The sequence below is a fragment of the Carcharhinus amblyrhynchos genome, chromosome 4 (assembly GCF_965287045.1).
Source record: "Carcharhinus amblyrhynchos chromosome 4, sCarAmb.v2.hapA, whole genome shotgun sequence".
Taxonomy (NCBI): domain Eukaryota; kingdom Metazoa; phylum Chordata; class Chondrichthyes; order Carcharhiniformes; family Carcharhinidae; genus Carcharhinus; species Carcharhinus amblyrhynchos.
In genome coordinates, this window is record NC_137327.1 from 77,255,795 (window position 1) to 77,283,151 (window position 27,357).

General features: G+C 44.4%; 1 protein-coding gene across 1 annotated transcript in view; it reads right to left on the reverse strand.

The window, feature by feature from the left end:
* Positions 1-1,072: 1,072 nt before the first annotated feature.
* The window catches only part of LOC145342642 (sodium/hydrogen exchanger 2-like), a 151,359-nt gene continuing 125,074 nt past the window's right edge, over positions 1,073-27,357 (reverse strand). The window contains exons 11-12 of the mRNA XM_080188188.1: positions 25,044-25,107; positions 1,073-2,561 (exon numbers count right to left, since the gene is read on the reverse strand). Coding sequence (XP_080044314.1) covers positions 2,302-2,561; positions 25,044-25,107 — 324 coding nt within the window. The 3' untranslated portion in view covers positions 1,073-2,301. The remainder of the gene's footprint in view (positions 2,562-25,043; positions 25,108-27,357) is intronic.

A 27,357-nucleotide genomic window follows, 5' to 3' on the forward strand; every position in this document is an offset into this window, starting at 1 on the left:
ATTATTTTATAAACCTCTATAAGATGACCCCTAAGCCTCCTGCGCTCCAGGGAAAAAACAGCCAGTCTATCCAACCTTTTCTTACAACTCAAACCATCAAGTCTCTGTAGCTTCCTAATTTTTTCTGCACTCTTTCTCGTTTAATAATATTCTTTCTATAATACGGTGACTAACTACACCTCAAGTCTTCCAAATGTGGCCTTACTTGTACAACTTCTTGTACAACTTGTTGTACAACATGTTTTGTACAACTTCAACAAGACTCCAATTCGATCGACCAAAATGCATCACCTTGCATTTATCTAAATTAACTTAATCTGCCATTCGTTGGCCACTGGCCCAATTGATCAAGATAAATTTTGTTCATTCCCAGCATGAGTGTTAGAAATGAGTAAAATAAGTATTAGATACTTTTCTTCAGCACTTTTTGCAGTTTGAAACTTTAAACAAAAAATCTAAGCTAAAGGTTTAAAGCTTTTTAAAGTTTATTTATTAGTTTCACAAGTAGCCTCACATTCACACTGCATTGATGTTACTGTGAAAATCCCATAATCGCCAAACTCCAGTGCCTGTTCAGGTACACTGAGGGAGAAGTTAGCATGGCCAATGCACCTAACCAGCACTTCTTTAGGACTATGGGAGGAGACTGGAGCAACTGGATGTTGCCTGGCACTCCTCTCATCCCACCTCTAAATGGCACTATCCTCATTCCCACTCCTCCTGTCCATCTTTCCATTCCCATATCCTTATTCCTTTCATTGTTCTCGCCCACTTTATCCTCTTCCCTACCCTTTAATCAATCATGCTGACTTTAGTGTTGAATACTTGTACACAACATTGTGGAACTGGTGCAAATAAAATATTAAGTTAGCGTCAAGGATAATTGCTCTATGTAGTTAAATGCTAAAGCTCAAGATGAGTTGATTCTAATTTTTATTTTCCATAACAATAACATGGAACTGCAACGAATTATTGGGTATATATACAATACATAAAATTACATTATAAGACATGATGCATCAGCTATATATACAATACAGATATATTATAACATATATAATATAGTCACCTTGTAAAACATTTGACATGAGATGGTATACAATCTTCTGATATTGCAGTACCTGTCATATTGGTGTTGCACAAGTTCAAATTGAATGCAACAACAGCCTGTCCGACAATTTTCATCATGGAGATTCTTGAAGATGGAAGACATTTTTGAACTGGAGTAACAGTGCTCAGTGGGCCGAGGACAGCAACATGAACATGATGTGTGCATACAATTAACGGCTGAGAGTTAAGTTAGACACTTTTATTTGCTGTCCCAGTGTTCTCAAGACATGTATGAAGTACTTATTATTTCATGCTCATGAAGTGACAGCTTTTCAGACTGATAACGTCACTTTAGAAAATTAATAATCCACCCATTATATATGAGTAGAACTCAATCACCTTCTTACGCATCTGGATCAGGAAAGCTATTTTCAACCCTATTTATTTAATTATCTTAAATGCCTACAAAGTTTTAAGCAGCATCAGATAAGCTAATGATGACTAATTCTACAGTATATTTACTATACTAACAGCTTAAGGTGGTTAGATGCAATATCTGCCCTACTGGCTACTGAAATAGAGCTTCCCTTTGTACAAATGATGACTTCAAACCACACACAGGAGTTAACAAAGTCAAAGAGATATTAGTCTAGAAAGTGGCGATACGTGTGCATGAACACTTCAATGTGTCATTCTTTTAATGCCTATAATAATGCAGTTGTTACTTTGTGTTTTGTAAATGTTTTTCCATCCCCGCCAAAGCAGCAAGAATAATGTCTTACGGATATTCCCATCAACAGCACTGCTAACAGTGACATCTAGAAGATTGTCTTTTGGCCTAGGATTTTGACATTTTTATTTGCTGTGACTGTGCAGAGGCTTGTTTGATCATTGAAATAATGTTAATCTAATGAAGAGGAAGAGAATTGCATCACCAAGTTTGAAGGGCAATATGAGCTTAGCACACATTCAATATGCCTGATTTCTGGAGAGTGAGAGCTTCCTTGTTGTTGTGATCTGTCTGGTGACAAGGGTCCATTTACTGTCCGAAGTGCAACATTATACCGGAAAAATCTCATATAGAAGTGTGACCTTAGTTTTATGAGAAAGGTGAATGCTGAATATCTCATATTGACTGTCACGTCAATTTAGAATGTTTTTTTATTCAGTACTAGGCTCTGTCACTACTTGCTTCAGAAAACTGCCAGACAATGGAGGTACACTGGATGTTCTCCATCCATAGCTGAATCATTACAATCCATTTTCAATTTTATCCTGAGAAGCAAATCTCAGCTTTAATTTGGGCCCAGGCATTTTATTTGCAGTGTTGTTTTTCTCCTCATCCTCTCTGTTCTGATATATATCTGTTTCATTTGAACTCTGAAGATCTTCCAGCTCTTCTTCATTAATCCACTCGGTCCTGTGAGGCTGCTGTGGCGTGACTGACATGGACTTGGGTATCTTTGGAGATTGATGCTCTGAGTTGTTTTTATTACCTCCGTATCCGCCAACTGCACAAAGGGAACACAAAAGACATCTTGAGCTTGTTGCAGAATACAATTCCCGCTAAAATCTTCCATTACAATTGTACGAAGCATCTCACACATCTTGAGTGAGATTACTGAATGGGTTCAAAATAGTTCCAAGAATATCAAACTTCCATGGGAGAGCCATGCGTAGCACTGTGGTAATATCACTGGACTAGTAACCCAGAGGCGCAGGTTTATACTCTGGGAATGTGGGTTCAAATTGCTTTAAATTCAATGAATTACCTCTGGAATATAAAGTACTGACCACTGATTTTCATAAAAATCCATCTGGCATCTTTCACTGCCAATCTTACCTAGTCTACATGTGACTCCAGGCCCACAGCAACATGTTTAACTCAAATGCCCTCTGAAATGGCCTAGCAAGCCTTCTGTTTAAAGGCAATTGGGGATGGGAAAGCTGGCCTTGCCAATGATGCCCACATCCCATGACAGAATTACAATGTAATGAGTGATCCCATGGCCTAAGAGGTGGTCCTTGGGCTAATGAGTTTCTTCTCTCAGAACATGTAGGAAAAGTACCGAGGAGCAAGAAAGCTACCCTGATCTATCAGGGACCCAGAAATAGGAGAACCCTGACAGGTAATCCAAGCCCAAACAATAATACTAGGACATTCATTGAGTCAATGCTGGTTCATGACATACAGAGGAGCCCAGGAGAGAGACTTGTTCCCCTTTGGATTTTCAACAGCAAGTTACCAGATGAGACAAAGACTTGGATATTCACTTGGACTAATTGAGTTCTATGGGTGGAGTGGGAGGGTGGGGGCAGGGGGGACTTACAGAAATTCAGAAGTCTAAGTTTCCCAGAGTGTTGCAGAGTTTTAATTCTCCAGCCTTTCTCTTTATAGGTATCTCCATGTAGAAATAAGACTACTTGACAGGCAGGCACAGGTAGATCCGATCCACAATTCAGGTGGCTTTGATCTTGGTGATGTATTCCATCCCAGCTCTCTTGGGGCTGCAGCTAGGGAGTGAGGGTGGGTGGGGGGTGGGTGGAATTTGATTCTGGGTTCCATCATTGACCCAAGGGCAGTCTGATCTCAAACCTTGTGGTTCTTTGTATGGGGACCATGTTTGAATGATGCTGGTAAGTTGGGAGGTGTGGAGGGGGTTAAAAAATGATGCACTTCTGCTCTTCCTGGCCCACAAGCTGGAAAAGCCACTCCCTTTTCCCCAAGGCTGTACACATCTCCGTTTAGCTGCTAGATTTCTTGGGACCTGCAAAACCTCACTGGTGACTGAGATTTCTAACCTTTGATTTATAATGCCTTCCGTGAGAGAGGATTAGCTGTCCAACCCTCTTTTTTCCAACTTAGAAATCAACGAGTCAAGTGCAGCATCCCAATAACCCCAGTAACTTTTCCCATTTAACATCTTATTTGCACCCAAAACCACGCACTTACCCACATTAATGTTTCATAGAACATAGAACATAGAACATTACAGCGCAGAACAGGCCCTTCGGCCCACGATGTTGTGCCGACCAGTTACAAAACAATGACCCACTAACCTAAACCAATCCCTTCTCGTCCATAAACCTATCCACGGATCTCTTAAACGCCCCCAAACTAGGCGCATTTACAACTGCAGCAGGCAGGGCATTCCAATCCCTCACCACCCTCTGGGTAAAGAACCTACCCCTGACATCTGTCCTATAACTACCACCCCTTAATTTAAAGCCATGCCCCCTCGTGCTAGATTTCTCCATCAGAGGAAAAAGGCTATTACTATCCACCCTATCTAAACCTCTAATCATCTTATATGTTTCAATAAGATCCCCTCTTAGCCGCCTTCTTTCCAGCGAAAACAACCCCAAATCCCTCAGCCTCTCCTCATAGGACCTCCCCTCCATACCAGGCAACATCCTGGTAAACCTCCTCTGCACCCTCTCCAAAGCCTCCACATCCTTCCTGTAATGTGGGGACCAGAACTGCACACAGTACTCCAAGTGCGGCCGCACCAGAGTTGTGTACAGTTGCAACATGACGCTGCGACTCCTAAATTCAATCCCCCTACCAATAAACGCCAAGACACCGTATGCCTTCTTAACAACCTTATCTACTTGACTCCCAACTTTCAGGGATCTATGTACACATACACCTAGATCCCTCTGCTCATCCACACTATTCAAAGTCCTCCCATTAGCCCTATACTCGACACATCTGTTATTCCTACCAAAGTGAATTACCTCACACTTCTCCGCATTAAACTCCATCCACCACCTCTCGGCCCAGCTCTGCAACCTGTCCAAGTCTCCCTGCAAACTATGACACCCTTCATCACTATCTACCACACCTCCAACTTTGGTGTCATCAGCAAACTTACTAATCCACCCAACTATACCCTCATCCAGATCATTAATAAAAATTACAAACAGCAGTGGCCCCAAAACAGATCCCTGAGGCACACCACTCGAAACCGAACTCCATGATGAATATTTACCATCAACCACCACCCTCTGTCTCCTATCCGCTAGCCAATTCCTGATCCAATTCCCTAGATCACCCCCAATCCCATACATCTGCATTTTCTGCAGGAGCCTACCATGGTGAACCTTATCAAACGCCTTACTAAAATCCATATACACCACGTCCACTGCCTTACCCCCATCCACCTCTTTGGTCACTTTCTCAAAAAACCCAATAAGGTTAGTAAGGCACGATCTACCCGCCACAAAACCATGCTGACTATCTCCAATCAATTCTTTACTCTCCAAATAACTATAAATCCTATCCCGAATAATTTTTTCTAAAACCTTGCCCACAACAGAAGTGAGACTCACCGGTCTATAATTCCCGGGGAAGTCTCTGTTCCCCTTCTTAAACAATGGGACAACATTCGCTAACCTCCAATCTTCCGGTACTATACCAGAGGCCAACGACGACCTGAAGATCAGAGCCAGAGGCTCTGCAATCACTTCTCTTGCCTCCCAGAGAATCCTGGGGTAAATCTCATCCGGACCAGGGGACTTATCAATTTTCAGACCCTCCAGAATATCTAGCACATCCTCCTTATCAACTGCAACACTGTCAATTCTACTCCCCTGCAATCCAGTGTCCTCCTCAGCTATATCCATGTCCCCTTGCGTGAACACCGAAGAGAAATATTGGTTCAATGCCTCTCCAATCTCCTCCGGTTCCACACATAACTTCCCTCTGCTGTCTATAACTGGCCCTAATCTTGCCCTAACCAACCTTCTGTTCTTAACATACCTATAGAACGCCTTAGGATTCTCCTTAATCCTATCAGCCAAAGTCTTCTCATGTCCTCTTTTAGCCCTTCTTAGCTCACTCTTCAACTCCCTCCTAGCCAATCTAAAGTTTTCTAGTGCACTACCCGAGCCCTCACGTCTCATCCGAACATAAGCCTCCTTTTTCCTCTTAACCAATGAAAAAACTTTTTTGGTGCACCACGGTTCCCTAGCCCTACCAATTCCTCCTTGCCTGACAGGGACATACCTATCACGGACTCGCAGTAGCTGCTCCTTGAAAAAACTCCACATTTCAGACGTTCCCAGACCCTGTAATCTCCTAGTCCAACCTATGCTTCCTAATTCTCTCCTAATAGCCTCATAATTACCCTTCCCCCAGCTAAAACCACTAGCCCGAGGTTCATTCCTATCCCTTTCCATCACTAAGGTGAACGTAACCGAATTGTGGTCACTATCACCAAAATGCACACCAACTTCCAAGTCTAGCACCTGGTCTGGCTCATTTCCCAGCACCAAATCCAATATAGCCTCACCTCTAGTTGGCCTATCCACATACTGAGTCAAAAAACCTTCCTGCACGCTTTGTACAAAAACTGACCCCTCTAACGAGCTAGAGCTATAACAATTCCAATCAATATTAGTAAAGTTAAAATCCCCCATAACAATTACCCTATTACTTTCACTCCTAACCAGGATCGTCTCCGCAATCCTTTCCTCAACCTCTCTAGAACTTTTAGGAGGTCTATAAAAGTCTCCCAACAGGGTGACCTCTCCTCTCCTATTTCTAATCTCCGCCCATACTACCTCAACAGACAAGTCCTCATCAAACTTCCTCTCTGACACTGTGATACAATCCCTGACCAATAAAGCTACCCCTCCCCCCCTCCTACCTCCTTCTCTACTCCGACTAAAACATTTGAACCCCGGGACCTGCAGCAACCATTCCTGCCCCTGCTCTATCCATGTCTCTGAAATGGCCACAACATCGAAGCCCCAGGTACTGATCCACGCTGCAAGTTCATCCACTTTATTGCGAATACTCCTCGCATTAAAGTATACGCATTTCAAACCCTGCTCCACCCCACCCCTGCGATGCTGTGCATTGCAGTCCCCATCTATGCCCCCCTCACTTTCAACCCCTCTACTCAGGATCCCACCCCCCCTCCGAATCAGTTTAAACCTAACTGGATAGCCTTAGCAAATTTACCCCCCAGGATATTGGTCCCCCTCTGATTCAGGTGCAGACCATCCCTCATATAGAGGTCCCACCTTCCCCAGAATGAGCCCCAATTGCTCAAGTACCTGAACCCCTCCCTCCTGCACCAACCCCTCAGCCACGAGTTCAAACTTTCCCTCTCTCTATTCCTCTCTAAACTATCCCGTGGCACAGGCAAGAGTCCGGAGATAACCACTCTATCAGACTTGGCCTTCAGCTTCCACCCCAACTCCATAAATCTCTGCTTAATATCCCCTTCCCTTAACCTCCCTATGTCATGTGTCCCCACATGAACTATAACTTGGGGCTGTTCTCCCTCTCCCCTAAGAGTCCTGAATACTCTGTCCGATACATCCCGGACCCCAGCCCCTGGTAGGCAACACACCAGCCCTGAGTCCCTACCTTTACTTCCAACTCTCTTATCTGTCCCTTTAACTGTGGAGTCCCCAATCACGAGGCCCAATCTTTTGCATCCCCTAACCACCTGAGCTTTTACAATAGGCTCACCCCCAGAGACCTGCTCCCTTTGGCTATCCCCAGTTGATTCCTCCTCAACTGTAGCCTCCAGGACCGAAAACCTATTTTGGAGGGGAACAGCCCCGGGGGATTGTCCCCCCACCTGCTTCTTTCCCCTCTTCCTGGCAGTGACCCAAGACTCATTTCTAGGAGTGACAATCTCCTTATAACTCCTATCAATTTCCACCTCCGCCTCCTGAATTATGCGGAGTTCCTCTAACTCCACCTCCAGCTCCTTTACACGCTCCTCCAGAAGCTGCAATCTAACACACTTCCTACAAGTAAAATCACCTGAAACACTACTAGATTCCCTCACCACATACATCCCACAGGAGATGCAGCTTACTGCCTGAACTGCCATCCCTGAAGCAATTACCAGCAGAAAAATAAAAAAACAATAAAAAATAAAAAATTAATTTAATGCCAGTGTAATAAAATAAGCTGTAATAAAATAAGCTGTAATAAAATAAATAAGCTGTAATAAAAATTCTCCCAACACATAACAGAGTTACAGAGATAAACACTAAGGTTCAGCACCGAATGAGGCACAGATATGGCAGAGCTTTACTGCAATAGACATGGTAGAATTAAAGCCACAGTTCGTTTGCGTATGGATTATTAACAGTTCAAGTTGGGGATTACTGTCTGCATGCAATAAGAGGGTCATTGACAAGGTGGAGTGTTGTAGAAGGAAATGAAAATTGTATTGCAGTTCTATTATGTCAGGTAGTTTTGGTATATATTGTACAGTTTTGTATCGCTCTGTAGTTGCATGTAGAACCATGAAACCATACAGAATAGAAGAACATTTGACCCATCATACATTTGCTGGCCCTTTGAAAGAACTATCCCAAACTCTTTGTCCTTAATCCTTTAAATGAAAGTAGTGAAATTCTATGTATATGGTGCAGTTATGAATTAGGTATTTAATTATTGAATATGTCCAAGGCACAGATAATAGATTTTTGAATACCAATATATTTAAGTGATATGGAGATAGTACAGTAAAGATGGGACTGAAGTGGAAGATCAGCCATGTTTGTATTAAATTGTAGAGTGGTCCCGAAGAACCAAATGGCTATTATTGTTCTCAAGTTTCATTCCTGTATGGTGTACTTGCAATGTGGATTCAAACACACTGACTGCAGGGTGGTTATAAAACACAGCTTATTTTATTACACTGGCATTAAATCTTGATAAACATTAATAGAAAAGCTTAACCAAGAGGAACAAATCAATTACAATGGATATTCATGGCCTATACTCCAGATTCACCAGGAGGCTGTCGAGAACTGAACTCGTGATCTTGAATCAGCTGGGTAGCACAGTTCAATTGGTGCTAATTTCCCATGACCAAGTGATCCAGATTATCTTGTCTCCCAGCCACAACGGGGATCTTCCATTCCTCAAGGCCTTTCAGATTCAGAGCAGGTGACCTAGGTCTTCTGCCCCTGTTCACCTGCTCCGCTGCCACCTCCTGGTGCTCCAGCCACCATCAGGGGCTTCAGTCGGCCATATTCGTGTGTTAGGCCCTCAACTCTGGTACACCCCAGCTTCAAGCTCCTACTCCCGATGCTTGCTGCTCTCTTGCACTCCTCTCCCTTCTCACTCTTTCTTGGACATCTGGATTCCCCGGCATCACCAGCCCATTCTCTGGGCTCCAGACTCTGCCTCACCCTTTGCTTTAGCCCACACTCTAGGCTTCAGCCTCTGTCCCTAACCTGCCACGAGTATCTTACATCATCTTGACGAGGGGCCAACAGGCCAAACATGTTCTCTGCCCAGCATCCTCCTGGGACGTTAACAGCTGATAGCAGGGACTCAGTGTCCTGCAGGGGATACCTCATGGTGGGCAACGCCTGGCATCCAACCCCACTTCTATGCCAAAAGTCTGGACACTGAAGTTCCAGTCATCTCCCCGCCACACATATATGTGTAGGGTGTGAACTTCCGTACAGGGTAGATACTTACAGATAGGCTGTGTAATTCTGTATATAGTCTGGTAATGTGATGTTTATGGCACTGAATTAACAACCTAAAGGAGAAATCCCAATACGGTGTGAAGGAATTCAGCTCTAAATGCGCGATAATAAAATAATCTAACAATAAATAAGGAGTTATATGATTAAAAAGAATGATGAGGAAGGCCAGCGATTGGGGAATGGGGGGTTCAGAGGGGCAGTGATTAGGAGGTTGGCAGTGCGAGGCCACTGCACTTGCGCCAATCCCCGCTATGATGGATCGACGTATGCGCAGTGACCTGCTCAGCGCTATGCTGCTGGCCTCTCCCGCGGAAACGGGCCCCACCCACAGACTTTATCGTGATTCATACTAGGGCACTCTGGAATGCACTGAGTGTGGGAGATTCATTTTGAAAATCCTGCTGAAAAAAAAACAGCAGGATTTACTCCAGTTTTTACACAAATTTTGCTCTGAGAATTTCTCTGGGAGAGTCCCGGCCTTTGTGTTCACTCACAGATGATTTTAATGTTTAGGTGATATCCAGGTATGGTGTCAGATTTGATTTCAGAAGACATGCATTTGACCCCAAGGAATGGACTGTGGAAACAAATTTCAGGGATTTAGCATCAGAGCATTTTTTGAGATAAAGGGAGAACTTTTAACCTAATGTGCCTTGTGGGAACTCCAAGGGATCAGGTGGAATGCTAATTTTACACCCCATCCAATACTACTTGCAGACTTCAATAGTAAGGGGAGTCAGGCAGAATGTAAAACCAAGATTACATCCAATCTTGTTAGTCTCTTACCTAGTGGGATGGCTTAAAATCTCCCTCATTGGGTGGAATGAAGAATCAACATGAGGAACCAATGCCTAATTTTATAGAGGACCAGCATAACATAGGAGAATCTATTGGCTAATGTCTTCTACTCCTCTATCACTATCCAATAAAATTAGCGATTAAGTTAAAATGTTCTCAAAAGCATTTGGATTCACAGTTGCCTGTACATAGACTTCTTCCAGAGATTGGCAAGATTGAACCATAAGGTGAGAAGAAAGAAGATTTTTGAGTTGCCTATGATATTTCATAGAATTACAGAACCCCTACAATGCAGAAGAAACCATTCAGTCTACTGGTTCCGCATTGACTCTCTGACAGAGTATCTCCCCATCCTATCCCTGCAAACCTACACATTTACCATGGCTAATCCACCTAACCCACACATCTTTGGACTGTGGGAGGAAACCAGAGCACCTGGAGGAAACCCACACAGACATGGGGAGAAGGTGTAAACTTCACACAGAAAGTCATCCAAGGCCAGAATTGAATCCACTTCCTTGGAGTTGCGAGGCAGCAGTGCTAACTATTGTGCCACCTTGCCACTCATTGCGCCACCCTGCCACCCATTTAAGGTATTGTCAGTGAAAACACATTGCTGGGTATTGTGATGTGATTATGTTACATGACTAGTAATACAAAAACTCTGAATTAGTAATCCAGAGACCACGAGTTCAAATGCCCTGCATGCCAGTTCATACAAATTCAATTCATTTAAAACTAAAATCTGGAAATAACAGGCTCATGACAGGTAAAAACAGCCATGATGTTAAATTGATGTTAAAATCCAACTGATTCATTAATATTCTCGAGGGAAGGAAACCTGCTGTCCTGCCAAAAATGACTTTGTGTCTCAAGCAACATATCGCAACATAGCAGAGGTGTACTGTAAGACATCCTCACATCTATTCAGGCACCAGGCATACTGTTTCGACATGCTAATGATATGCTCAGTGATTAGTCGGGTGACTGCAGGCAACTCATTAGACTGGTGTTCAGCTGAATATCCTCAGATATTACAGAGTTGTCACGCATCACAGCTTCAGAATACAGATTCCATTGATCCATGATCCACCTTGAGACTTGACTTTGTAAGTTAAACAACAGCTGCCAAGGAAATGAGCACTCACTTTCTTATCTGAAAGTGGATTGTTGCAAATGCTCTAATTTCCTGGGGCTCTGATCCTTTCCGATCCATGTAAGTGAAGGTTATTTTGCAATGGATCACATAAAGGCTTCGGGCTACAGTCTATAACTACTCCACTTGCAGAAATCCTGCCATTTGGTAAAAGTGCAAAGCTTTTTGTTAATGTGAGGCAATGGGGAAAAAGATTAACTTGGCTGCTTGGATAAGCAAGGCACCAATTTCACTTGATGCATCTACTGTGAATACTTTAGAAAGACTACAAATGAGAAATAGCATTTTGAAATGAACAGAAAAGGTAAGGGTTGTTGAGACCTTTGCAACCACTGGCACAGTGTCTTCCTTAGGTGAGTTAAAAACATTGCAACATGTTGCATAACTCATTCATCGTTGCCCAAGTGAACTGCACCTCATAAAGTGGGACTTTAATGGACCTTGAAAGCACAATGGTGAACTCATTGTTGTGGGTATACCCTGACCCGCTGGGTAATGATCTGTGCTTCCTCTTCTTTCAGAAAGGATAGATGTAAGGGATTTTCCTGGGAAAACATACTGTTACTGTACCACAACTGAGAAAAAAAAGCAATTGAATCCCAATTATCATAAAAGGTCCTGAATGGCAAAGAAACAGCACCAAAGGAAATGGGAAATGGACTGAAAATTGAATGGTGAGCCTGCTTCTCAAGATCTTTAGATGAATTTCAATAACTAACTACACCTCAAGCAATCCTAGATATCCCATTGTATATTGTTGAACTATGTCTGTGCATGAAGAAATGAATGAGAGGTATGGAGAGGCATTGGAGAGCTGCACAGATGTCTCATTGAAGTGATTGGGAAAGTATTCTTGCGAGCCTTCTAAATTCATCAACCTCCCAGCTGCATGATGCACTAAATGTTAAGACGGTAGCAGTTGTGATTAAACTGAATGAACTTGCAGATGGGATGTACATGCATGTCAGAAAGGATTGACACATAGATATATGTAGGAAATGTCCAGGAAGTTTAAACTACTCTGCTCTGATGAAATATCATCCAGACTCAAAACATTGGCTCTACCCACTCTCCGCAGATGCCGTGTAGACCCACTGAGAATTTCCATTATTTTGCCATTATCTTAAGTTTAAACTTCTGATAGGTTGATTCCCTGCTTCTTGAGGCCCTTGGCAGATGTCTCTGACCCTGACCCTACAGCGAAGGTTTGTGCCACGTACGACCATAAGATATAAGAACCTAAGAACATAAGAAATAGGAGCAGGAGTAGGCCATCTAGCCCTTCGAGCCTGCCCCGCCATTCAATAAGATCATGGCTGATCTGTCGTGGCTCAGTTTCACATTCCTGCCCTCTCCCCATAACCCTTAATCCCCTCTCTTATCAAAAACCCATCAACCTACGTCTTAAAAATATTTAGCGAGGTACCCTCCACCACTTTAACGGGCAGAGAATTCCAGAGATTCACCACCCTTTGAGTGAAGAAGTTCCTCCTCAACTCCGTTCTAAACCGCCCCCCCTTTATCTTGAGGCTGTGCCCCCTAGTCCTACTGTCCTTTCTGAGCGGGAAGAGTCTCTCCACCTCTATCCTATCCATCCCATTCATCATCTTATACGTCTCAATGAGATCTCCCCTCATTCTTCTAAACTCTAACGAGTACAAGCCTAGTTTATTCAGCCTCTCCTCATAGCTCAACCCCCTCAACTCCGGTATCAGCCTAGTAAACCTCCTCTGCACTCCCTCCAAGGCCAAAATATCCTTGCGTAAGTACAGCGCCCAAAACTGCACACAGTACTCCAGCTGCGGCCTCACCAATGCCCTATACAGCCGCAGCAAGACCTCCCTACTTTTATATTCAATCCCCCTCGCTATGAAGGCCAGCATCCCATTTGCCTTCCTGACCACCTGCTGCACCTGCAAGCTGGGTTTTTGCGACTCATGCACAAGGACCCCGAGGTCCCTCTGCACCGTTGCCTGCTGCAGTTTTTCGCCACGTAAGTAATAGTCCTTCCTACCATTATTCCTACCAAAGTGGACCTCCTCACACTTGCCAACATTAAATTCCATTTGCCATTTCCTGGCCCATTCGCCCAGCCTATCTAAATCCTTCTGTAGACTCTCCACACCCTCCGCACAATTTGCCGTTCCACCAATCCTGGTGTCATCAGCAAATTTCGACACCCTACACTCGGTTCCCTCCTCCAGATCATCTATATAAATGGTAAATAGCTGAGGCCCCAGCATCATCCAGCCTTGCTAGTCTGTCCCATCATTCAATCATAGCTGATGTATTTCTCAGCACCATTCTCCTGCGTTTTACTCATAATCTTTGATCCCTTTACTAATGTAGAACCTATCCATCTCTGTCTTAAATGCACAGGGGATTTTCACAGTAACTTTATTGCAGTGTTAATGTAAGCCTACTTGTGCGATGTTATAGAGTCATAGACGTTCACAGCATGGAAACGGGCCTTTTGGCCCAATTTGTCCATGCCGTCCTTTTTTAAAAATACCCTTACCTAATCCCAATTGCCTACATTTGGCCCATATCCCTCTATACCCATCATACCCAAGTAACTATCTGAATGATTTTTAAAAGACAAAATTGTATCCGCCTCTAGTACCACCTCTGGCAGCTCGTTCCAGACACTCACCACCTTCTGTGTGAAAAAATTGCCACTCTGCACACTTTTGTATCTCTCCCCTCTCACCTTAAACCTAGGCCCTCTAGTTTTAGACTCCCTTACCGTTGGGAAAAAATATTGACTATCTAGCTGATCTGTGCCCCTCATGATCTTATAGACCCTCAGTCTCCTATGCTCCAGAGAAAAAAGTCCCAGTCTATCCAGCATCTCCTTCTAACTCAATCCCTCAACTCCCAGTAGCATCCTAGTAAATCTTTTCTGCACTCTTTCTAGTTTAATAATATCCTTTCTATAATAGGGTCAGGGTTGCACACTGTATTCCAAGTGTGGCCTTACCAATGTTTTATACAACTTCAACAAGACATTCCAACTCCTGTATTCAATGTTCTGACCGATGAAACCAAGCATACCGAATGCCTTCTTCACCACTCTGTTCACCTGTGACTCCACTTTCAAGGAGCTATGAACATATACCCCGAAAACTCTTTGTTCTGTAACTCTCCCCAACACCCTACCATTAACTGAGTAAGTCCTGCCCTGAATTCAATCTACCAAAATGCATCACCTCACATTTGTCCAAATTAAACTCCATTTGCCATTTGTTAGCCCACTGGCCCAGTTGATCAAGATCCCATTGCAATTGGAGATAACTTTCTTCACTGTCCACTATGCCACGAATCTTAGTGTCATCTACAAACTTACTGACCATGCCTCTTGTATTCTCATCCAAACCATTATTATAAATGACAAATAACAGTGGACCCAGCACTGATCCCTGAGGCACACCATTGGTCACAGGCCTCCAGTTGGAAAAACAACACTCTACAGCCACCCTCTGGCTTCTCGCAAGAAGCCAATTCTGTATCCATTTAGATACCTCACCCTGAATTCCATGAGATTTAACCTTATGCAACAACCTACCATGCGGTATCTTGGCAAACGCCTTGCTAAAGTTCATGTAGATAACATCAACTGCACTGCCCTCATCCATCTTCTTGGTTTCCCCTTTAAAAAACTCAGTTGAATTTGTGAGACGTGATTTTCCATTCACAAAGCCATGCTGACAGTTCTTAAGCAGTCCTTGCATTGATAAATGCCTGTACATCCTGTCTCTCAAAATACCTTCCAACACATTTACCCACCACACATATGAAGCTCACCGACCTGTAGTTCCCAGGCTTTTCCCTGCAGCCCTTTTTAAACAAAGGCACAACATTTGCCACTCTCCAATCTTCAGGCACCTCACCTGTGACTATCGACGATTCAAATATCTCAGCTAGGGGATCCGCAATTTCCTCCCTAGCTCCCAGTGTCCTGGGATACACTTCATCAGGTCCTGGGGATTTATCTACCTTGATGCTCTTTAAGACTTCCAGCATTCCTTCTCTGTAATATGTACACTCCTCAATACGTCACTATTTATTTCCTCAAGTTCCCTAACATCCATGCTTTTCTGATGAGATACTGATGAGAAATATTCATTTAGGATCTCACCCATCTCTTGTGGATCTGCACATAGGTGACCTTATTGATCCTTGAGAGGCCCTACTCTCTCCCTTGTTATCTTTTGCCCTTTATGTATTTATAGAAGTTCTCTGGATTCTCCTTTGCCTTATCTGCCAATGTATGGATCTATAGGGTGTCAGGGAGGGGTAGTACCTCTGGTGGGAGAACATGTCGTGTCCTTTCAGGGTGGTTTGTCTGTCCTTTGTCCCCACCTGGCACTCAGCTCTCACCTGTGGCTCCCCATAGCTGTTTGCATGTGACAGCGGCACACCCCGGGCAACGGCTTTGACAAGCCGACTAAACCGGGTGAGGGTAGCTGACCGGTCTCAACCCTCGGTGAGATAGGGAGATGTTTATCCAGCATGTGAAGACAGACTCCGGCAGATTGAGCGGACGAGACCAATGGAAGGTCCAACGATCAAGATGGTGGTCTCTGCAAGCGTTGTGGAATGTGATGAGCAGGACAAGACACAGAAGACATCCTGGTTATCCACTGCGCCTAGTCCCTTCTCCAGCCGTCTTGACTCTTGTCTTGCCATTGGATCCAGATGGGAATTGGGAAGAGGGAGTGAGGCTGACGCTGTGCAACTCTCCCTTACTTTAATCCAAATCAAGCACCAGTGTCGACACCATCATCATCATTACATCATCATCCTCATCCTGTTCAACCTTTGAAGTCCTGTGGCAATGGGCGAACGACGAAGCAGCAGGTGTGGATACACTGTGAGCTGTAGTCATGGACCTGCACACAGGCGGCTCGGGTCTAATGGTCACTTTCCGCTGACCAAAGCAGCAGTGCAACTCGGCGTCTACCTGGGCGACTGAGCCATCCTCTTCAGGAACCCACTGCTCCCTTCTGTAGAATGAGGAAGGGGCTGGAAAAGATGCCCTAAACATTGCCTGCTTCACTACACCCTGGCCAGTTTACCACAGCTGGTGGGGATCCCATCTTGCGGTTGAACAAACAAAATAAAACACAAGGTGATACCACTCACCATTGGAACTTGGAACGTCTGTACACTTTTGGACAACCCTACAGCAGACAGACCAGAGAGAAGAACAGCCTTAGTTGCCAGAGTGCTTACAAGATACAACATTGACATAGCAGCCCTGAGTGAAACTCGTCTTGTCAACGTAGTTGATTGAATCTGGAGGTGGATATACTTTTCTCTGGAGCGATCACGGAAGAGATGAGCGTCGTGATGCTGGAGTTGGATTCGCTGTCAGGAGTCACCTTGTTCAGGAACTTGCTCGTCTACCTAAGGATGTGAATGACCGGCTTACGACATTACAGCTTCCGCTACAGAATCAAGCCACCCCGATCAGCGCCTATGCCCCCACAATGAACAACCCAGACGAGATGAAAGACAAGTTCTATGAAGAACTAGATGCCCTACTATCAGCAGTGAGCAGTACCATTAAGCTGATCTTGCTTGGTGATTTCAATGCAAGAGTAGGGTGTGACTCTGCAATCTGGCAGGGTGTCACTGGGAGGCATGGAGTGGGCAAGTGTAACAGTAACAGCCTAGTCTTAATGAAGAACTGTGCAGCACACGACCTCCTCATTGCCAACACAACCTTCCATCTGCCTACCTGTAACAAGACCTCTTGGGTGCACCTCCGCTCTAAGCATTGGCATCTTATCAACTATGTCGTTGTCAGGAGAAAAAACATGCAGGATGTCAGAGTGACTGTTGCTGGAATCAACCTCAAGTACAGAGTGGATGGGAAGCTCTTCAACCTGAGGAGACTTCAAGCTAAAACCAAAGTGAAAAGACTGTTCTGAGAGATTTGTGCCCTGTAGGCTGGCTCAGAGCCAGAGAGGCAAGTCAGTATGGACAAATTTTCCACAGCTTGTGACAACTTTGGATTCACCATCAACATTAAAACGACCGAAGTCATGGACCAGCCTGCTCCTCGTGCACCGTACACAGAACCCATAATCACAATCAAAGGGCAGAAACTACAGGCAGTGGACCAGTTCACTTATCTTGGCAGCACCCACTCCCAAGCAGTGACTATTGATACAGAGCTTAACTGTAGAATAGCAAAGGCAAGTTCTGCTTTCAGTAGGCTGTGCTCCACTGGATGGGAACATCGAGGAATCAGCCCAGCAACAAAACTGAACGTCTACAGTACTCACTATCCTCCTGTATGCCTGTGAAACGTGGACTGTGTATTGAAGGCATGCAAGACAGCTCAATCATTTCCACATGACTTGTCTTCACAGAATATTACGCATCCGATGGCAAGACAAAGTACCAGACATTGAAGTTCTCTCTAGAGCAAATCTTCGATCAATCCACACACTGCTGATGAGAACACAGACCCATATGTCAGATGAGCACATACCCAAGCAGCTCCTTTTTGGGGAACTCTGCTGGAAGACGCTGGCATGGAGGGCAGAAGAAATGTTTCAAAGACACATTCAAGGTCTCCCTGAAGTCGCTTGACATTGACATGACCACCTGGGAAACCCTGGCACAAAACTGCCCTACCTGGCACTGCCTCATCCACAAGAGCTGTCAAGCTCACGAAGCAAGGTGTATTGCTGAAGCACAACTTAAGCGCGAGCTGCACAAGTCCAGAGCCACCAGCGCAACAACTACAATGTCTACACAAGTCTGTCCAATATGTGCCAGGACATTCCATGCCCGAATTGGCCTGATCAGTCATCTTCAGACACACCGCAACCACCTCAAAATGACTAATGGTGTTGAGGTCCTCATCGATGACGACGGACGAACAACAACAACAATCTGCCAAAACAATCTCGTGTCCCCCCTTTGCCCTCCTGATTTCTCTCTTAAATCTACTCCTACACCCCCTATACTGTTCATGGGATTCACTTGACCCCAGCTGCCTATGCATATCATGTGCCTCTTTCTTCTTCTTGACCAGGGCCTCAATATCCCGAGTCATCCAGGATTCCCTACTTCTACCAGCCTTGCCCTTCCCTCTAAGAGGAATGTGTTTACCCTGAACCATGGTTAATACATTTTTGAAAGCATGCCACTTACCAGACGTCCCTTTGCCTTCCCACAGCTAATATGTTAATGTAAGCCTAGTTATGATCGTAATAAAAGAAACTCCACTGTTGGCCTTTTGTGGCAATGAATTCCATTGGAAACAGGAAGTGATGGTTTCTGGAGTGATATGAAGTTGGCACAGGAGCAGCTCCCTGAGGCTGACGTCAGGAACTAGACTAAAAGCAAGGTTGGGGTCCAGCCTGAGAATGAAATGAGTTCTGGGCCCAGGCCAGCAGCGAGGTGAGATTCAACCTGGGAGCAAAGCGCAGAATGTGAAGGGTGAGACTCTCATGCCTGGAAGCTGGAGAGAGTGCTAGAGAAAGGGAGAGGTTGTGGGGAGGGATAAGGGGACTGGAGATCTTGGAGGGACAGAACAGATGCAAAGTGCGGAGACTTGAGGATGTGAGGGACAGTGGGTAGAGGGAATGAGATATAGAGTTCTGAGGCTGCAGGGAGTGAGGGGGAGAGAGTGCAGACTCTGGACAGAGTGAACGGGAGAGTGTGGAGATTGTAGGGAGCAAGGGGGAAGAGTATGGATCTGGGAGAGAGCAAGGGGAGAGTGTAGCAACAGGAGGGAGTGAGGGCTACAGGCTAGCGACAGGACGGAGTGGGAGAATGTTGAAGTTTGAGGTAGTGAGAGGTAGAATGCAGAGACACAAAGAAGTGAGGGGGGAGTGTGGAGACAGAAGGGAGTGAGAGGTATGATGGGGGAAGAATTTAGACGCATAGTCTTGAGCAATGTAGGGGTGGAAATGATAGACTCTGAAACTAAAATGAATTAGCAACTGCTCGAGATCAAGTATGTACTGGATAGCGAAACAAATCTTTTTGACTGAATGAAAAAAGGAATAAATCTGATATTAAGTAACTTTCTTGTACTTTCCAATGAAGATTGCTGAGTACATTTGACAGTTTTGAGCACACGGGAACAGCCTTGAGCCTACTCCTCGGATGGACTTTTACAGTCCTGTCATGACTGATGTGGGGCTGGGAAATGCGACGAGCTGGTCTGAAGTCTGTTGATTTTGGCAGAACCGGAAATTCCCTCCAGCGGGAGGGAATTCCACCCATCATTTCTATTCACGTCACACACACACTGCTCTCCACCCACAGTACTCACTCGTGCACTGTATTCCTGCATTTACAGCCAGTCTTTTAGCTAATCAGATGCCGCATTTCATCAAATATGAATGTTTCGAGGTCATGAAAATGTGAAGGCAATATTCTGTTCCAACATTTCCACTGACAGTTCCCATCTAATTTACATTCAGTACCTTCCTGGAATAAAATATTAGCCATATCAGAGCACATCCACAGATATTAATAATCTGATCAGAATCTAGTTGGGGCTTAGGATGCTAGTCTTGTATATACTCTATTTTGGAAATGAGCAGAGTGAAATTGGACATTACTGCACCCAAGTTTCGAGCAGAAGGCCTTCCAACTTGGAAGGCCAGCCAACAACTTGCCAATGCAGCCCAATGAGGCTGGCAACAATTTGTCGCTAGATTACTCAGCTTCAACTCAATGTCCAGGCCCCCATTTCATTTTCTGTCCATTACTGCAGTTACATAAGACACCCATTGCACCTCTCCATTAACATCATGTGGTTTCGCGGTGCTAATTTTAAACCCACACTTGCAGGGGTAGAGCAGGCCACTTTTAAGTTACAGCTCACTCTCACTTGCAGATTTGCTCTGTGTAAAGTTTTAACCTTACCGTGTGTTCGGTAAGCTTTGTACATGAATAAAAGATGGCAGAAGTTATGTTGCACAATCACAAAGGTACAGCAGCTTATATATTACAAACTCAAATGCAACAAGATCTGCATAATATCCAGGCTTGCGCTGACAAGTGGCAAGTAACATTCGCGCCAGGCAATGACAATCACCAATAAGAGACACTCTAACCACCGCCCCTTGGCATTCAATGGTGTTATCATCACTGAATGTCAACATCCTTGGGGTTAACATTGACCAGAAACTCAACTGGACTCACCACATCAATTCAGTGGCTACAAGGGCAGATCAGAGGTTCGGAATATTGTGGAGAGTAACTCACCTCCTGACTCCCCAAAGCCTTTCCATCAATCTACAAGGCAAAAGTCAGGAGTGTGATGGAAAACTCCCCACTTGCCTGGACGGGTGCAGTCCCAACAACACTCAAGAAACTTGACACTATCCAGGACAAAGCAGCCCGCTTGATTGGCACCACATCTACAAACATTCAATCCCTCCATCACCAACACTCAGTAGCAGCAGTGTGTACTGCCTACAGGATGCATTGCAGCAAATCACCAAAGACCCTTAGGCAGCACCTTCCAAACCCATGACCACTTCCATCTAGAAGGACAAAAGCAGCAGATACATGGAAACGCCACCACCTGCAAGTCCCCCCCTCCCCCCCCCACAAACCCCAAGCCTCTCACCATCCTGACTTGGAAATATATTGTTGTTCCTTTGCTATCGCTGGGTCAAAATCCTGGAATTCCTGCCCTCCCCCCACAATGGCATTGTGGGTCAACACACATGGACTGCAGCAATTCAAGAATACAGCTCACCACCATCTTTTCAAGGGCAACTACGGATGGGCAATAAATGCTGCCCAGCCAGCGATACCCATGTCCCATGAATGAATTAAAAAAAGCTTTCTCCCAAAGCTTTGCTGCAGGCATTACAATGGGATTTACAGCTAGATTTTAAAGTTAATGTTGAGATATTTCAGACAGCAGATAAATGTTGCTGTCTGTGGTGCCTGATGCCTCAACTGGATACAGTCCATAATGTATTGCATCCCAGGTAATTATATTAAGTGATTTGAGACAGTTAATTTGAACTAATGTCTGGCACATGGAGCTTTGTCATGGAGGGCTTCATATTTCATGATTTGCAGATTACATTCTTCTAAAGGTGAGTAATTTTTTATTATAGATTTTCATTGCCCACCATGTCCATTTACACCCTCCCTGTGCCCACCCGCCTCCCCTCCCCCTCTGCCACTCCAAATGTGACATCAAAGTATGGGTATGTTACACTGGATTCTGGGGATTATCGCATGTTCTGGAGATCAGAGTCTGTGAACTCTCCATGATAACAAGGCACTTTGCTTTATGATGACTAACACAGTGACTAATTGAATGATTTAGCCAATTTCCAGGAGTAATTTGGGATAGTACTCCATTTCTCAAATGTTCTTACACACTTTCACAGCCTGCAAAGTAAACATGATATGCAGAGCATTCTATTGTAGATAGGCAAGCCCATTTAGAAATGTCTTTCTGCTGTAATTGGAGAACAGGCTTACATACCAGGTTCCTAAAAGGGAGAGGCAGTGGCATACATTTGTAATGTCACAACTGGAGGCCCAGCCTAATGGTCTGGGGAGACAGTTCAAATCCCACCACTGCAGCTAGGGGAAATGGTGGCGTAGCAGCAATATGACTGGACTAGAAATCCAAAGGCTAATGCTCTGAAGACAGTGAAACAGCAGCAGAATTTGAATTGAATTAATAAATCTGGAATTATAAAGCTATTCTTCGTGATGGTGACCATAAAATTATCACTGATTGTTGTAAAAACCCATTTGGTTCACTAATGTCTTTTAGGGAAGGAAATCTGCTATCCTTACCTGGTCTACATGCGACTCCAGACCCACAGCAATGTGGTTGACACTTAACTGCCCTCTGACAGTTAAGCCACACAGTTCAAAAATAATTATGAATAGGTAACAAATGCTGACCTTGCTAGGGAGGAATTAAAGAAAAAGGAGATAAATCCAAGTCAAATCTACTGTGATTTTAAGACGAAGCGGGATTCTTCCGAATGTATGGATTGGCAAGTAACAAGCTCATGTGGCGTGACCTGTGAAGATTTTCCAGGTAATATTAACCCAAAAAAACGTGCGACCCTGAGCTTGGAGAGGAATTGAAAATTGAGAAGATTTCAAATCTGAACCGGCCCCAGTGGGAACATAGAATGTAGAACATAAAACATAGAACACTACAGCACAAACAGGCCTTTGGCCCGCAAGTTGCACTGATCATATCTCTACCTACTAGGCCTACCTATAACCCTCAATCCCATTAAATCTCATGTACTCATCATGCCCACTTCCAGTTTAGTGGAGGCTTAACATGGGAGGAGAGACTAAACCGCTCCCAGGGGTTGATTCCCTTGTTAAATATTTTACTGAGACTGTATGACATAGGTTATTGAGTGGCCTAATTCCCAAGGCTTCAGAAGATTCAGCAGCTGTAGCGAGCTGAGGATTGCTACATGGAGCAAGACAGAGCTGCTTGTGGGCCATGGGTGGGGGGGGGGCAGTACTGTTTCTACCAAGCCATAGTGGACCCAACTACCATTACCACCGACCACCAAAACCAACTGTCAAGCCAATATCCAACAGTCTACCCTATGAACTGTGCCTTGACCTCACCTCTGCCCATCACCCATTGTCCCTGTGTCCTACTTTGAAAACTAGACCTGCCTTGGTGTTGAGAGCAAGGGTCTGGGATCTCCTAACAGACATTAGAAGTTTTGCGCATGTGTCGACAAGGAGTGGGCTGGACCTGCATAATTCAGCAGTGTAGGTTCTTTGGCCCAAGGAGAGGCCCAGTGTGCCTGCACAGAAATGGAAAATGGCACAAAATCCCAGATCACATGACCAGGAATGGCACATTATTGAAAATAATTGTCGGAGACAAGGGCAGAGAGAGTAAGAGGCTCCAAAGGGAAAGGGGACAAAGACAGGCTCAGATGGGAACAGGGGCAGGAAGAGGTCCCAGCGAAGTTAAAAGTGGTAAATGGTTACATTAGCAGACTTCAAGAGGGCTCGGGAAGAAACCTTGGCAATCAAAGGGGGTTCAGGAGAAGCCCTGACAATTAGGATGGGATTGGAAGAAGCCCTGAAGATCAAAGAAGGCAGTGGAGGATTGGTGACTTTGTGCTGCAATGCCCCTTTGGAGTTGTAGTATTCTGTTCAGCATGGCTAAAGCTCTGAAATCATGCTTGTGAGTTGGTGTTTGGGTGCACACTTGGGAATCTAGGGGAATGCAATCTTGGTAGATGATTGAAACCCAGCAAGGTGGGCTACTAATGATGCTGCCTGAATTGGAATGACTTTGAATTCAGAGGGAGATCTTCAAAAGGCAAAGACTGGATTCCCTCATGAGCAACAGAGATTCAGTGAGATTGATGGACTCACAGTGTTGTTGATAACGAGATAGGTTGTTGAGGAGTCCATGGACTCTGCCTTGGTCATGTCTGCCATTTATTGTGCAATGCCGTGTGTTCTACCACAGCTAGCTTGTTATTTTACATGTACCTCATACTACCCTGAATGTTAGAGTACAGGATAGATATTGCAAATTGTTCAAAACCCGTGATCGTATGGCTTTCTTCATTGAGCAAGTGCCTTGAATGATAATCAGAGAGGGAAACATGTCCCTCTGGATTTACCAATCACTAAAGTGACAAGCCCTGAATCCCCTTACCCCCTTGCACTGTTTTCTTCTCCCCTTTCCCTTAAAACGCAGGCTTCATTTCCATGTCTAATTCAAGAATCCTGCTCAAACCTGGTAAATCTGGTTAGCAGATGACAGCCAAAGTCTTGGTGGCAGAAGATTGCTACCAGGGATGTGGATAAAGGGTCTCCTAAATTAGGTAGGTTGTGGTGGGGGTGGGGGAGGGGGGGTGGGGCCAAGGGGTGGAATAATAATTGGGGAAGGGTAGGAGAATCCAAAGAAAGGAGAGGTACAAGTTCTCCTGTTGGCATTTGGAGGAGACCTTCTGCCCTCGGACTATGGGAAAATCTAAATCATTTAAGAAATTTTACCTACCTGGACCTCTCCCAACTCACTATTCAGCTCTTGGTATCTATGGTTTTGAAAGGTATAGGGATTAATAGATAGCAAGATTCCCTGCTGCTCAGGTCTCCAGTTATAACAACTGAATGTGTCCCAATGACAATCATCTGAGCCAGAGTTGAGTACTTAAAGGGGAGAACCCAAGAGGTTGGGGCCGCTTCCTTGTTAGTTCACAGTGAGGTGAGAAAGCAGCAGGTAAGAAGTAGATGCACTCCATTTGAACTGCCCCTACCTTCCACCAAGTTAAAATCTCAGTGATCAAGTGGTTAATCTGTGGCTAGGCTTCCTGGAGAGATGCTAGAAGAAGCTAACATTGATTCATTCAATTTCCTTCAGGAAATAACATTTTGGGATACAGTTTCTGAGTAATTTCATACCTGAGGTGCGGCATGTTTAGCAGGATCCAACATTTCGACATTTCACAGATATAAAATATGAAACAAACTGATGACAACTTTATACGTGGCTCTAAATTCCTAAGCTACACTGAGACAAAACATATAGGTAAATAATGTCTCTTACCAGTGAGGGATCGAGCAAGTTTGCCCTTCTTTTGTGATTCACCAGCAACGCAAATTGATCTCCTCTGTGAAATAAAGAACAATGAATGGATAGTATTCCTTCAGCTGCCTGTCCAGTCATCAACAATTATCAGCCTGTGAAAGCAGCAACATTCTACACTTGGTGAGGTTAAGAAATTGGCCATCCTCTGGACAGTACTGTGTCTGCATCAATCACAATTCAAAACTTTCAGCCACCAAAGAATAAAGTTCCCTTTTCTCATTCACTTGATCCAGATCTTCAACACTTTCGATGAGCAGTTGCTTCCAGAGATTTAATAATAACATGTAAGCATGACCACTGGAATGACTTTGGGGCAGATTACTGAATTGAGATACCATCTTTCCCTTTATGATCAACCTCCCTCACAATCCACTATGTCATTTGGCATTCTTTATTTCAAGCCAGCTTCAACTAATCCTTCTGTATTTGCCTATCAGCCAAGCAGTAAGCCTTCTTGGTGCTCATATGGCACAGGAGGAGGCCATTTGGCCCATCAGTTGCAGTCCATGAAATTAAGCTTCCACCATAAGTAACTTTTTTGATACATAATAATTGACTGATAAATTCATTGAGGCAGTTGCTCTGAATCTAAAATGAAGGGGTCTTGTTTACTGATCTTAGGCATTGCCAATGCACACTGCATATCTCATGCCCACTGTCCACCATTTCCTGCCTCACTCATTTTAAACCAACAAAAGTGAGAGGAGCAACATGAAACATGTGGCCAGCAGAACTGCTTCTCTTCTAACACCAACTTTTCAAATATAATCATTGAAACAAAAGAATTGCACGAGAAGCATAGTGATAAAGCAATTAGGCTTTATCACTATGACTCATATTAATGTTTGTAAGAGATGGCTTTGTCCATTGCTCTAAAACAGACATTAAGCAACATTTATTAAATGGAATAGTTCCCACATTGTTCCCACAGGGAAAGGTAATCCAAACAGATATGCTAAGACTGGGAATTGTTGGTGTCGCAATTACAGATTATCAGGTCACAATCTTATTGCTCTTTGTGGAAATTTCCTATGGGCTGATTGGCTGTCATGTTTCTTTTATTACAATAGTGTAGGGTTGCCAATTGTGATTAACTATATTCCCGAAGGTTTCATCACATGACTTGCGTCCAACCGTTAGTCAGCCAATGCATCCATCCATGTGTCAGGCTGTCTTCCTACTCCAAGTGAAAAGCAAAAAGATTCAATACCAGCAGCAGCCAGGGCTATGGCACCGCACCTGGCTCAAAGAGCACATGAGCAGTAGTAATAGGGCTCTTGTTAGTTAGAGGCACAGACAGGAGTTTCTGTGGTCACGATCGAGACTCCAGGGTAGTGTGTTGCCTCCCTGGTGCCAGAGTCAAAGACCGAGTGTTGCAGAATATTCTTAAGGGGAAGCGGGGGCAGCCAGAGGACGTTGTACACATTTTTACCAATGATACAGATAGGAAAAGGGATGAGGTCCTGAAGTGTAAAATAGAGAGTTAGGCAGGAGGCCAAAGTGCAGAACCTCATGTCACGTACTAGCGAAAGTAGGAATAAGAAGGGTAGTCAGATGAACCCATGGCTTGAGAGCTGGTGCAGGGGGCAGGGATTTCGATTTGTAGATCATTGGGATCTCTTTTGGGCCACGGGTGACCTCTTCAAGAGGGATAGGTTACACCTGAACTGGAAAGGGGACTAATATCTTGGCGGGAAGATTTGCTAGAGTGATTCAGGAGTTGGGCAGCGGGGTGTGACTGAAAGCAATAGGGAGACAGAAGAGAAGGTTGAGGACTGCACAGAAGTTAAAGAGTGCACATTAAGTAGTAAAGGCAGTGTCAGTAATCCTAGTACTAGATAGGTCAGACAAGAGCAGAGCAGAGAGCAAGGGGAGTCTAGATTAAACTGCATTTATTTCAATGCAAGAGGCCTGACGGGCAAGGCAGATGAACTCAGCATGGATGGGTATATGGGACCGATGAAACCAAGCATGCCGAATGCCTTCTTCACCACTCTGTCCACCTGTGACTTCACTTTCAAGGAGCTATGAACATGTACCCCTAGATCTCTTTGTTCTGTAACTCTCCCCAACACCTTACCATTAACTGAGTAAATCCTGCCCTCGTTCAATCTACCAAAATGCATTGCTTTGCATTTGTCTAAATTAAACTCCATCTACCATTCATCAACCCACTGTCCAATTGATCAAGATCCTACTGCAATTGGAGATAACCTTCTTCACTGTCCACTATGCCACCAATCTTGGTGTCATCTGCAAACTTACTAACCAT